Raw genomic sequence first — 12,274 nt, 5'->3', positions numbered from 1 at the left:
CTGATGTCGCTCTGGACAAGGCACTAAACGCGACTATAGTGGGCCAAAAAAAAAAAAAAAAACACGCTGACGCGAGCGCTGACATTCAACTCGGTCATGAAAAATGAAAACAGCGCTCGTCCAAATGCAAAGTCAATAGACGGCCTTTCGCCATCGGAGGTATAGTAATCATAGCACAGTGCGACAGATTTGTTTTACCACCAGTCGGGAATTCGGTCGAGCCCATTAACTCGCGTATTTTTAAGCGTGCAAATCATATACGTTTCGTAAGCGAAACTTCGGTGATCTTTTTTAACGGATATCGTAAAGGCTTTTATACCGCGTGCGTTATTTTTATTTTTTATACATATAGTTCGAGCAGATGTTGAAATAACTGCGGAGTGCGTATACACCACAATTTCGGCCTGTTCAGGTCGATTATCTCGACAAGCAAACACCATTGGCACGATATATCGGAATGTGCTTAAAACGTACTACGATGTCAAGTACGCTCTTTATTTTGGGAAATCCTCGGCGCACGCGCACACGCAAGCCGTCTGCGTTCCGTCCCGCCGCACCGCACGCGGCTTTCTCCGCCTATTAACTTCACTCACTCATCGTTGTTGCGCGCTCCCCGCACGCCACACACTGTTTCCTGCCGTCCCGTGCCTGCTACTCTACGCCACTTGGCGTCGGCAGGGTGCCATCACAACGAAATCAATTGGACTTACAGACAACGTTTTGGAACAAGCTTCACTGGGAGGCCGCTGTACTTTTTAGCTGAGTTTTGGCGGCAGATATCTCGAAAATAGTGCTATAGCCTAAATGGTCCCAGCTAAGCAAACGTGACGTCACTATGTATACTGCGTAGCTTCAATTTCTCTATTGCAACACATTCCCCAAAGTTAATAAATTAAAAGCCTATTAGCCAATCATTGCAGTCTTGGCGAATTACCCCCCACTTCTCTGTATCAGGTACGTGTTTCTAGCCTTTTTCTTTGGCCGATCCTGAATATTGTGCAGTCAAAACATGCGCGCTAATCGTGAAGGTCGTGCAGTATAAAGCCGTTTCCGAGGTTATGTGCAGTCTGAAAATGTGTTCCGATCCTGCAAGCAATGCAGTCTAATAATGTGGGCTATTGTCGTGGTCTGTGCACTCTAAAACGTTGGCCCATCCCTAAGGTATTACAGCCTAGTAATGTGTGTCTTTGCCATTGGGTTCGTGCAGTCTGAAAATGTGGCCGATACCGTGAATATGTGCATTCCAAAAAATGCGAGCCCATCCCGAACATAGTGCAGTCTAAAAATGTGGAACCTGCCCATAGTTATGTACAATCTAGATATCTCAGACGATTGTTACGAGTGTGTTCCGCGAATGCTTAAGCGTCAGCTGTTGTGTTTGGCTAGACCTTCTCGCTCCCGCTCTTTCCGAATATCTTGGTGGTCCGAAGGTCCTGCTTCCTCCGTAATATTTGAGTGCAAAGGATGTCTTATGCCGTTCTCGTTAAACGCTCCCAGATCTCCGGTTCGAACGCTCGCCGTCTTCACAAACGTACACTGGCGCAGCGGATGGTGCTATGGCAATTCTGAAGTGAACAAGGTATATAGTACTATAATGACAACGCGATGACCACGGCAGGCGGACACTGTGATGATGACGAGTGAATGCCGACGTTGGCGTGACGGCGACCGTATGACAACTGTACAATGACGACTGTATATATGAGGACAATGGCATTACAAATGCGCCATATAATCACGATTGAATGACGGCACGATTAAGATGTAATGACGGAGGAATGACCACGATTATAGGACGCAAGGTGCGAGACCGGGCTAGTTGGCCATTCATGATGATGCGCCCAGCGCAACGGGAAACAAAGGACTGATGGTAGTGTTTGTGGTTGTAGACAAAATGGCGCTTTCTTCGGCGTTCAACTTTTTGCGCGCTCTATAATGTGCTTGTGTTGCGCGCTTCACGCTGCAATTAAGATGCACCAACTGGCCCACCGACAAGATCTGAATTAGAACTGCAAATTGGGCTAGTTGGATTATGTTCGGGGCTGTAAAAAAAAAAAGCACTGCGCGAACTCTATAGGGACTAAGGAGTGTTGTCCTTTTCATTCTTCGTCCCTTCTGTTAGCGCTGTGTTTTGTTTATAATCATGAACAAGTTCTGAATTGCGCTATATACTCCATGCGATTTCTTCCTAAATATCTGTTCGAAGTGAAACGAAATAGGAAGCGGACATTTCAAGAACGTAATGCGCATTTGTTGAATGGGCTTTCGTAACACGGAACCCGCACTGGTTTCGCCATAACAGAAGAAGCGCGCGCCCACAGTCGCAGTGTGTTTCTTATCAGCAACCAATAATTTCAAAGCAGTGTCTCGGAAATCAAATTCGATTTGGGCGCGGAAGCTTACAAATAATGTTAGGCTCATGAATCTTGTTGGTTTTTTTTTTCGTATTAGTGCTTATAGGCAAGAATAGAAAAAACAAAGCGTTCGTTCGGGCTAGTCGGTGATCCATGACACGGAGATTTTTAGCTCGAAATAGGACCGATGATAAAACTGTCGCTCTGGGTTTTCTTATACGTCCTAATCAGCGCTAGAAATATACGTGTTATAGACTAAATTAAAGCTTGAATATCGCGCACTTCTGCAACTAATATCTGCGGTTCCAAGAAAAGGGTTCTTGAAATTGATTGATTCAATAAACGTTTATTGAAGCGGTTGTTGCATTTGTTCTGGCCGGCTACCTCAGTCCAGGAAGCCGTGGGCGTCAGCTGCCCTCGCAGCCCTGTTGGGTCGGGTTGGACAGCACGGCCTTCCAGGGTGTTAAGCCAGACGGTAGATGACACGGAGCTGGTCTGGGCGTGCGAGGACGGTCCACCAGCTCCATGTAGACTCCCGGATGTATTCCATGTAGTAGAGTGCCGTGCTGGTACATGTTGGTCTGTAAGCGGCGCCAGGTGGTGGCCAGTTCGCGGTAGAACTTGCAGTGTGGTGCCGGGTATTGCAGGCGTTTCTTCCGGTGGTGTTTCAGAATATTTCGGTATGTGTTGGATATTGTCTCTGTGTTCGGTTGCCCGAGCTGGACAGGCGGTGGTAGGAGGTGCCCGGTGTATGTGCCCACGGCTTGCGCCGTGGGTCGCTTGGTTCGCTCATACCGCCTAGTGTCCAGGTGTCCAGATGATGTGGGTGACTTGTAGTGGTTGATGATGAGCACTTGTAGTGCGGCCCTGCTGATGATACCCTTCTGGTGACTGCGGCAGGCTTGTTGGGAGTCGGTGACAATTGCCTGGTTCAGTGACAGTAGTCATTGTCAGTGCTATAGCCAGCGCCTCCGCGGCCGTGGAGTTCAGAGCTCGAGTGTATGCTGTGATTATCTCTTTGCCGTGGGCGTCGGCCATGCTGAGGGTGTAGCTGTTGTGCAGCGGGTATTTCGTGGCGTCCGTGTAGCGTACGTCAGTGGTGTGCGGTGTCGTTAGTTGTTGCTGTAGGTGTGTGGCTCTTTTGTGGCGTCGTTGTTTATGGTATTCTGGGTGCATGTGGCGTGGGCTGCTTGATACGCAGATGCTTTCTCTAAAGTAGAGTGGGATGCGTAAGGGTTGATGTGGATTATCTTCGAGGGGGTATCCCAGTCGGGTGAGAATTGCTCTGCCAGTGGGTGTTAATTGTAGACGGTTAAGCCGACCGACATGCCGTGCTTCAGCCAGCTCGTCCCATGTGTTGTGGATTACAAGTTTCAGCAGTTTGTCAGTCGATGTGGTCGCGGATCTTCTCTTTTAAAGAGTCCCAGCTTGTAATGTCAGCCTCGTGCGTCTCGAACCACATCCGCGGTGGTCCATTGAGGTAAAAAAGCACGTTGGCGAGCATTATGGTCGGGTTCCACCTGTAGCATTGTGCGATCAATCTGTTTATTATAAGTATTATATTTGATTTTCACATGTGTCTTTAAAATGTTCTGTACTGTCATACTGCTGCTGCCGTTGTATGGGTGGCACGGCCCAGTCAGGCAATGTTTTGCCTTTATCAGTGCCCCCTAGGACAATTCTTATATTGTCCTAAATACATCAAGAAAGAAAGAAAGAAAGAAAGAAAGAAAGAAAGAAAGAAAGAAAGAAAGAAAGAAAGAAAGAAAGAAAGAAAGAAAGAAAGAAAGAAAGAAAGAAAGAGAAAGAAAGCTGGCGCTGATCCGTTCGTAAAGGTTCAGCCATTTCGTCAACCCCATCTTGGCCGGAAAACACGCCAGGATCACGAGCAGGGGGCAGAACGATGTAGGTGGGAGCCACGGGAGGGGAAACTGGTGAAGACGATGTGCTTGCACCGACTGACGTGGTCGGAACCGTGATGAGGCGGTGGTTGTGGAGCTCCATGATGAGTAGAGGGAACAACCGCAACCTCCTCCAAAAAGATGTTACATAAAACTACACAAGGCGGTACTATTTATACTGTATTTATACTGATATGCACAGTAGCCAAGATGGTGAACAGCCCCAGCACCAGACAGAACCCGTCTTCTTTGTCGTCTGCTCCAGGCAGGGTGTCTATCTCGAGTTGTGGTAACTTCGCAGCAATATTAATCCTCAACCCCACTCTTACACTTTCTTGGTTAAGGTCCTCAATCAGATGTAATTCGGACCCATTGTTTCTGAATAGGACAATATTAAGGCTTATACAGTGCTGAATAACGGTCACGACCTCTGGTACAGAGGTCTTCCAGATAGGAGAGAATTCGGAGTAGGATTTCTAGTCCATAAGGACATAGCGGGCAACATTGATGAATTTTACAGCATTAATGAGAGAGTAGCAGTCGTCGTAATAATGCTAAATAGGAGGTATAGAATAAAGGTAGTGCAAGCCTACGCCCCAACCTCCAGTCACGATGATGAAGAAATAGAACGGTTTTATGAAGATGTTAAATTAGCGATGAGAAAGGTGCAAACTCACTATACTGTAGTCATGGGCGACTTCAATCCAAAAGTGGGGGAAAAGCAGTTGGCAACTACAGCATCTATTGTAGGAATATTAGAGGAGAGACGTTGGTAGAATTTGCGGCATGGAATAGGCTCCGAATAATGAATACCTTCTTCAGGAAGCGCAGTAACACGAAGTGGACCTGGAAAAGCCGAAATAGAGAAACAAGGAATGAAATAGATTTCATACTCTTTGGCGATCCCAGCATTGTGCAGAATGTAGAAGTGTTAAGTAGGGTAAAGTGCAGTGACCATAGGTTAGTGAGGTCTAGGATTTCTCTCAATTTGAAGAGAGAAAGAATAAAATTAGCTAAGAAGAAACAGGCCAACCTAGGCGCAGTAAGGGTAAAAGCAGACCAATTCAACTTGGTGCTCGCAAACAAATATGCAGCTTTAGAACAGGAAGATGAAGACAACATAGATGTAATGAATATGAAATCATAACTAGGTTGATCTCAGAATCAGCAATTGAAGTGGGAGGTAATTAAGGAACCAAGGCAACCAGTAGGTAAGCTCTCCCAAGGAACAAAGGACCTAATAAAGAAACAGCAAAGCATGAAAGTGTCAAACTCGAGATGTCAGAATTCGGTGAACTGTCGAAACTGATGAACAAGAAGAAAGTAAAGGATATCCGAAATTATAACGTGGAAAAGCTTGAGGTAGCAGTAAATTATGGACGCAGCATGAAATCAGTGAGAATAAAATTGGCATAGCTAGGACGAGGCAAAAAGGTATGCACTGAAATATAAGCAGGGTAATATCATCAGCAATTTCGATGACATAGTAAAAGGAGTGGAAGAATTCTATGCTGACCTGTACAGTTCCCAGAGCAGCCAAGCCACTTTCATTCGAAGTAGTGATGAACAGGATACAGAGACTCCTTCTATAACTAGCGATGAAGTTAGAAGGGCCTTGAAAGAGATTACCAACGGAAAAGCCGCTGGAGAAGATGGAATAAGAGTCGATTTATTCAAGGATGGAGAAGATAACATACTTGAAAAGCTTGCGCAATGCCTCACGACCTCAATGGTACCAGAAAGCTGGAAGAACACCAACTCATATATAAGAAGGGAGACGTTAAAGAATTGAAGAATTATAGACCCATTAGCTTGCTTTCACTATTGTATAAAATATTTACCAAGATAATTTCCAATAGAATAAGGGCAACACCTCACTTAATCAACTGAAAGAACAGGCTGGCTTCAGGAAGGGTTATTGAATAATGGATCACACCCATGTCATCAATCATGTAATCGAGAAATCTGCGGAGTACAATAAACATCTCTGTATGGCTTTCACAGATTATGAAAAGGCTTTTTATTCAGTAGAGATACTGGCAGTCATAGAGGCCGGCGTTGCGTAATGAAGGATTACAGAGGCGTGCGTGAATATCTTGGGAAATATCTACAAGGATTCCACAGCTACCTTGGTTCTCCACAAGAAAAGTAGAAAGTTACCTATCAAGAAAGGGGTCAGGCAAGGAGACACAATTTCTCCAATGCATGCTTAGAAGAAGTATTCAAGCTCTTAGACTGGTAAGGCTTAGGAGTGAGGATCAACGGCGAATATCTCAGCAACCTTTGGTTTACAGATGACTATATATATATAGCTATAAGACGGCATTAAGCAATAATTTGTACGATGCAATTCAATAAATCTGTCCTTGCGTGTTTTTTTCTAAATGCTGCTTTAATTACGGCTGTCTGTCGTCAACATTTAGATGCAACAGCAACAGTAGATCTGGAGCTTCGTTGATCACTTCTGTTAATTGTAACATCTAAGAGGAACAGATTTTCACGGTCCCTTCGAGTTCATTTTAACGGGAGTTTACTTCTTGTAACTGTAGTTAAAGCACCCTGTTATTGAGAAGTCAACGTTCACAAGTCAATAGTTATCAAATAAGCGTTTCTGCTTACGGTACAAAACCCACGAAGAACCTTCCTATCTTATAGGGCAAAACGTTAGCGCCTTCTAAAGACATTAAATCTATTCACGCCGCACGTCTCACATATGTTCACGTGACTTAATTTTCTATTTGCCGCAGGAATTTTATGAACATTCGCGGAAACTAGACACAAACAAAACTGTAACACTTACGCACGCAGACACGTATTTAGTTCCAGCTAATATTTATTCTGACATTCATGAACACCTCACCATGGCCATAGCTAAAACAAACGAGCGAGAGGGGAGTTGTCATTAACATTTCTTCACTGCTGTTTGTGGATCTTACAGAATATTTAGGTGTTTCTCATTGGGTGTTTCCTTCCTTCTAATTTGATGCTGCGAAATCTGGAGAGCATAATAGTTCTTTCCGTCGGCTTCTTACATTCCTAGAATCGTTTCAGTCAAAATAAGCAAGCGACATAGTTTTGCTTCCCCGCATGCGTGTCGTCTATTGGGGAAAAGAACCGATTCCAAACCCCGACTAGCTGTGTCGGTCAATTCTTGCGCCAGGTATGTGTTGCCTCGTTTTCCTTGGGACGTCGCGGCCACTTTCCTAAGAAGCGATGGCTTGCGGATAAATTCAGAGCATCTCCCACAGCCTTTAGTGCTAAGGGAAATGATGAATAGCTATGAACAAAAAATATGAAGAGCTATGATGAATATAAACAGTAAAGATGAATAGCTATGACACCTTCGCGTCGAGCGCGGCTGATTATTGGTAAATAGCAATTGCAATGAAGTTGAAGCCAGCATCGCTATACAAGGGCTAGGCCGGTATTTTCTAGCGATGCCTTTCCGGTAACAATGCCTTTTCGCGCTTATCGCGCTTTGTCAGTGGTCGGAGCGACGGTCCGCTCGCGTTATCAACGGGATCAGCCGGCTGTGAGCGGTGGGTGATAAGACCATAATGTAGAATAAGTCATAATGCCTCGCTACAAAATCGCGGCCCTAGTGGGAGTTCTTGCAGAATTTCAACTATAGAGTGCAGAGATTACAATATATACAATGTCGCCGTATCATTTGGCATTGTAGTTGGCAGCGAGATTGCCACTTCGTGTGTATGCTGATGTGCCCATAAGATTCACGAATAGCATGGCGATATGCTGCAGAATACACAAGAAAGCTACCGTTGACTTTGACAATCATCGTTGGTGGCTTGTGCAACAAATTGTTTCATACTTACGTTCTTTTCTTCTTTTTAATAAATTCTAGGACCCCTCGAGTCCAGGCTCCTCTGGAACGCTTAACTCAAAAACAGTGAGTGCTGCTCAAATGTTATTGTGTCTCGTGTCTTTCACAGTGAAACCAGCATTCATCTAGACGATCGTTGTGCGCATACTCATCTTCCTCTAGAAAGCCGCACATGCCTGCATATATCTAGTGGCGTAAACAGGTTAAAAGAATTCTGAACCACCCCTCGGGCAATGGTGAAAAAGCGCAGCCTGCTGATAGCGTACTGTGCTGTCAACATCTCAGCCAAATTTTGCAGTCGGGTGCGCCGCGCGGAGCTCGCAAGCGGAGCGCGAAGTAAACTTTTATCGTGATAACAATTATGTGGACGCTACGGGCGCATTTCCGCAGCCGTCGTAGCCATCGGCGTCGCCGTCATGTTCCGTATAAAGTCCAAGTGCGATAACCACCGTGACCCCGCGCCGTTGCTGTAGGTGCGAGTGAAGCGCCTGAGGGTGAGCCGATGATGGCTGGTTTCGCACGCGCAAGGGAGACATACAGCAAGCGTACCGTCTTCCACCGTGCGTAAGGCCTGGTTGGGGGGGGGTGGGGGGGGGGGGGGGGCGTTGTACTTTGGCGGCGGCTGCGCGCGGCCGCGGGCCCTTTCTCGAAAGCGATCTGCGACGAGTACAGAGTCTAGTTGCCCCGAGGGCTCATAGTTTTGTGTGCGCTGTGCTCTCGCTGCTTAGTTCGCGTTGAAGCAGAGGCAGCCCGAAGGTCAATTCGTGCGCTGCTGCTCCCGCTCTTCCTCACGCCAGCGTTTTGACACCGAGTGTCCGCGCTCATCGATGAGATGTGTTGATGTTTGCCTGTGCGCGCGTGACACCATGATTGTTAATTTAGCGTACTGCAGTTGTATTGTACTGTCTTAAGGTGTATGTACCACCTAAGCAATGACATTAGGGCATGCGCACACAGAGTTCCTCCAGCGGTCGGCATCTGCACACAGAGTGCAAGCCGGGCTAAAGGCTTGGCCCACCACGGGGTCGGGCTTAATACTCAAGCCGGACTCGGCTCTGTAGCTCACGTGTGTGCTCGCAGGAAGCGTCGAATGAAGAGGCGGCCTCGAAGGCCTCGCCGTCGGTTCGCACCCGTAACCAGAGCGTCGCCAGCCTGCTCAACATCCTCGGCGACACGTCCATCGCCAACATCATGCAGGTGGGCCTCAATGAAGTGTGCACGCGACTGAACGTGACGGGAGTCACGCATATATATGCCTCCTGCAATCGTGTTGGAATGTTAGATTCAAGGACTAACACTGAAGAGAGCAGAAAGCACTACATCAGTTCGAGCTTGTAAAGGAGTCTTTTTGAAACTCAATATCCTTAATTTCGTGGTAGTGGTTGTTCATTACAAGAGAATAGCGTGGCTAAACTTCAAGTTTTTATTTCATTTTGCGTCGAAACCTCAGCGAAGGTATACGTCGGTGTGACGTAATGGATTTCAACGTATTTTTTCTCGTATTTGGTCCGCAGCAGTAATTGTGCAGCGGTACTTCTCGAAACTTCCTAACTTCGAAGTCTTTGGCTCGTCTAAAATACAATGTAGTCATAGGTCTGAGCAAAATCCATGACGTCGTGGTGAACTTGTGCGGGAACCAGCGGTCTTTCATTCGTGCATCTGTTCTGGGTTACCAAGCCTCCTCTCACTTGTTAAGAGTGGTCTTGTTCGTTTTGTTATTTTTATATTGTAACATCGCAATTTACTAACAAAGTGCAACTTTTCTGTTGCTTCGACAGGTATTTTCGTGTCATTTAAGTTTACGTATATAAGTCAGCCCACATTGCATTAGCAGCTACACTTTCTGTACATCCTAAACCTATCGCACATTTCAGTTTTTCTTGGTGATTGCTCATAATCACTTCCCCTTGGCCTTTGCCCATTATAGTATACTAAATAAATAAATCGCCATTTTGCAACGCCGCTTTTAAGGAAAATTTCTTTTGTAATGAACGAGCGTGTAAGTTGAATTTTAAACAATTATTCATCACAACCCCCGAAAAGATATAGTGATCAGCGCAATCACACCGTAGGTATTATAATACACACCATGGTGATAAATGAAAGTGAAAGCTGTTTTGACGCTGTTAATAACTGCAGTGTATTCGCAGTATGTTGTTGCGCTAGAATGATCGCGGTTTTGAGACTTGCGAGCGACAAACGCATCTAGATTTGTGCTCATGCATGCGTGTGGTGTCATCGACACGTAATTGACATTGTGTTCGCAGAGAGGCAACGTTGGAAGTCATTGACACATATAAAAGGGCCGGTATTGGAACCCGCAGCAACCATGCGAATGTTAATCGCATGTTATACTAAAGTTTTCTTGTCTGTAAATAAATAACTGCCACCATATTCTACTGGCGATTTTCACTGGGCAATTACCGTCAGCTGGATAGGAGAAAAAATCTAACATAAAGACAAAAACTGGAAATCAAAAACCACCACCAAGGCACAAGAAACTGTAAAGAAATAAAAAAAATGGGCAGAAACTTTCCATTGGGCATTTGTCATAGTGTGTGGCATTCTTTGTAATCATTTGTTATGAAGCCTATTACTTGTGAAGCCTTGAAACCAAAACTGCTGTATTTTAAGAATTGAGCAACTGCAAAGAATATTACGCACACTATGACGATCTCCCCAGGAAACTTATTTTTGCTACCAATCTTGTGTTTGGCAAATGAAAGAAATGTTTCTCGCATAATTTGCCCACCGACACGCTCGCCTTTGTTCTAACGCGTCCTCTTCATAAGCTTCTCCCTGTTGCTGAAGACGCAATTCTCTGGTTGCTTGCGTTATCCGGCGTTCCTTGCCCGCGCATGCTCTCGCCTGCGTTCGGGCTTCTGACGTCGTGCTTTCGAATCCTGCCGTCGGACACATTACGGTGTTATTTCGATCATTATTCGTAAAACAGTACTTTGTTCAAAATGTTGAGTTTACAAAGTCACGAAGCCGTCGGAAGCCAGAAGGACGAAGTTTAGTAGGTGTTAACCATCACTCCCATTCTCCCTGACAAAATATCGCGTTGGAGTTTCGTGCGCCCACAAGCAGGTGGCGCTTCACCGATCAAAGCCTATTCACCTATTAAACCCTAGATTGCATTACTGGTTTTTTGGGGACACGAAACGAAAAGGACGAACGCAACGGAGCAGGAAATGACCCTGGGCACCTAGATAAAGAATGCTACGCATTAAAATCCGCAGTGTCATTCCACTCTGTGAAGGCGGAATACCAGCGCAGCTGTATATATGCTGATAAACTATATTTATTTAAATAAAGACACAGACCAATGTGGCGGGGAAGACAGTGCACGGTGTCCTGCACGTCAATAGCCTGTGCCTTGATGCCGAACTGACCACTCCCATGCGTCAAACGCCGAATGCACATGAAACATATGCACATGAACGCTCACGCACACGCGCACCTGCTCGACACACTCCAATGACACACATTGTGTTAACACCACCAACGCACGCTCACGCTGAGCGACGTCCCGCACGGCGTTAATATGCTGCTCTGGTCACCTGGAAACCACAAGCGGCCACACACACAGCACGCAACGCCAAATTTGTTCCCACACAAACACCCTTTGCAACCTATAGAGCCGTTGCGCCGGAGAAGCGATCCAGGTTGGCGGGATTGGTCCACGTCGACGGCTAGCATTTTCCGCCTCGCGGTATTCCGGGTCCTGACGCGCGACACGCAAATGTTTGGCGTAGCGGCCCGTACTGCTCTCCCGCCGCCGGCGTGCCCGTAGGCGTTTCTGTTGTCGATGTCGGTCTTCACGGGCACGCTGTTCTTCCTCCGGTGTAGAATACGCGACGGACCAGAACCGTCGACCGACATGGACTCGGCGTTAGCAGCCTCCCGCCGCGTCCGCGCCCATTCCCGCTTCTACTCGCGCAGTCGTTCTCCGTAGGCATGCTGTTCTTCCTTGGTCGACGCCACACAATACCCATTGGGTTTTTCAGTTTTGCACAACGCAGCCGCCTGTGGAAGATGACGACGACCACGAACGCGCGAGCAGTGGCACGAGGGCGTTCGCGCGGTTGAGCGACGAGGGGTGTCAGCCAGCCAGCTGTGGAAGACGACGACGACGCTCGAGCCATTGCTCCTGATGATAGTTTTTGGTCTACGCG

The 12,274-nt window shown here is 46.6% G+C and overlaps 1 protein-coding gene across 2 annotated transcripts in view; it reads left to right on the top strand.

The window, feature by feature from the left end:
- Positions 1-12,274, top strand: part of LOC125939684 (glycogenin-2-like) — an 88,322-nt gene that overhangs the window by 4,880 nt on the left and 71,168 nt on the right. The window contains exons 3-4 of one of the 2 annotated variants that reach the window (XM_037706222.2): positions 8,118-8,162; positions 9,177-9,293. In XM_037706222.2, the coding sequence (XP_037562150.2) occupies positions 8,118-8,162; positions 9,177-9,293 (162 nt within the window). The remainder of the gene's footprint in view (positions 1-8,117; positions 8,163-9,176; positions 9,294-12,274) is intronic. The other variant, XM_049661460.1, reaches the window with a different exon arrangement.

This window comes from Dermacentor silvarum, chromosome 2 (genome assembly GCF_013339745.2).
Source record: "Dermacentor silvarum isolate Dsil-2018 chromosome 2, BIME_Dsil_1.4, whole genome shotgun sequence".
Lineage (NCBI taxonomy): Eukaryota > Metazoa > Arthropoda > Arachnida > Ixodida > Ixodidae > Dermacentor > Dermacentor silvarum.
The sequence above is the reverse complement of the archived record's forward strand: the minus strand, read 5'-3'. Positions and strand labels throughout refer to the sequence as shown.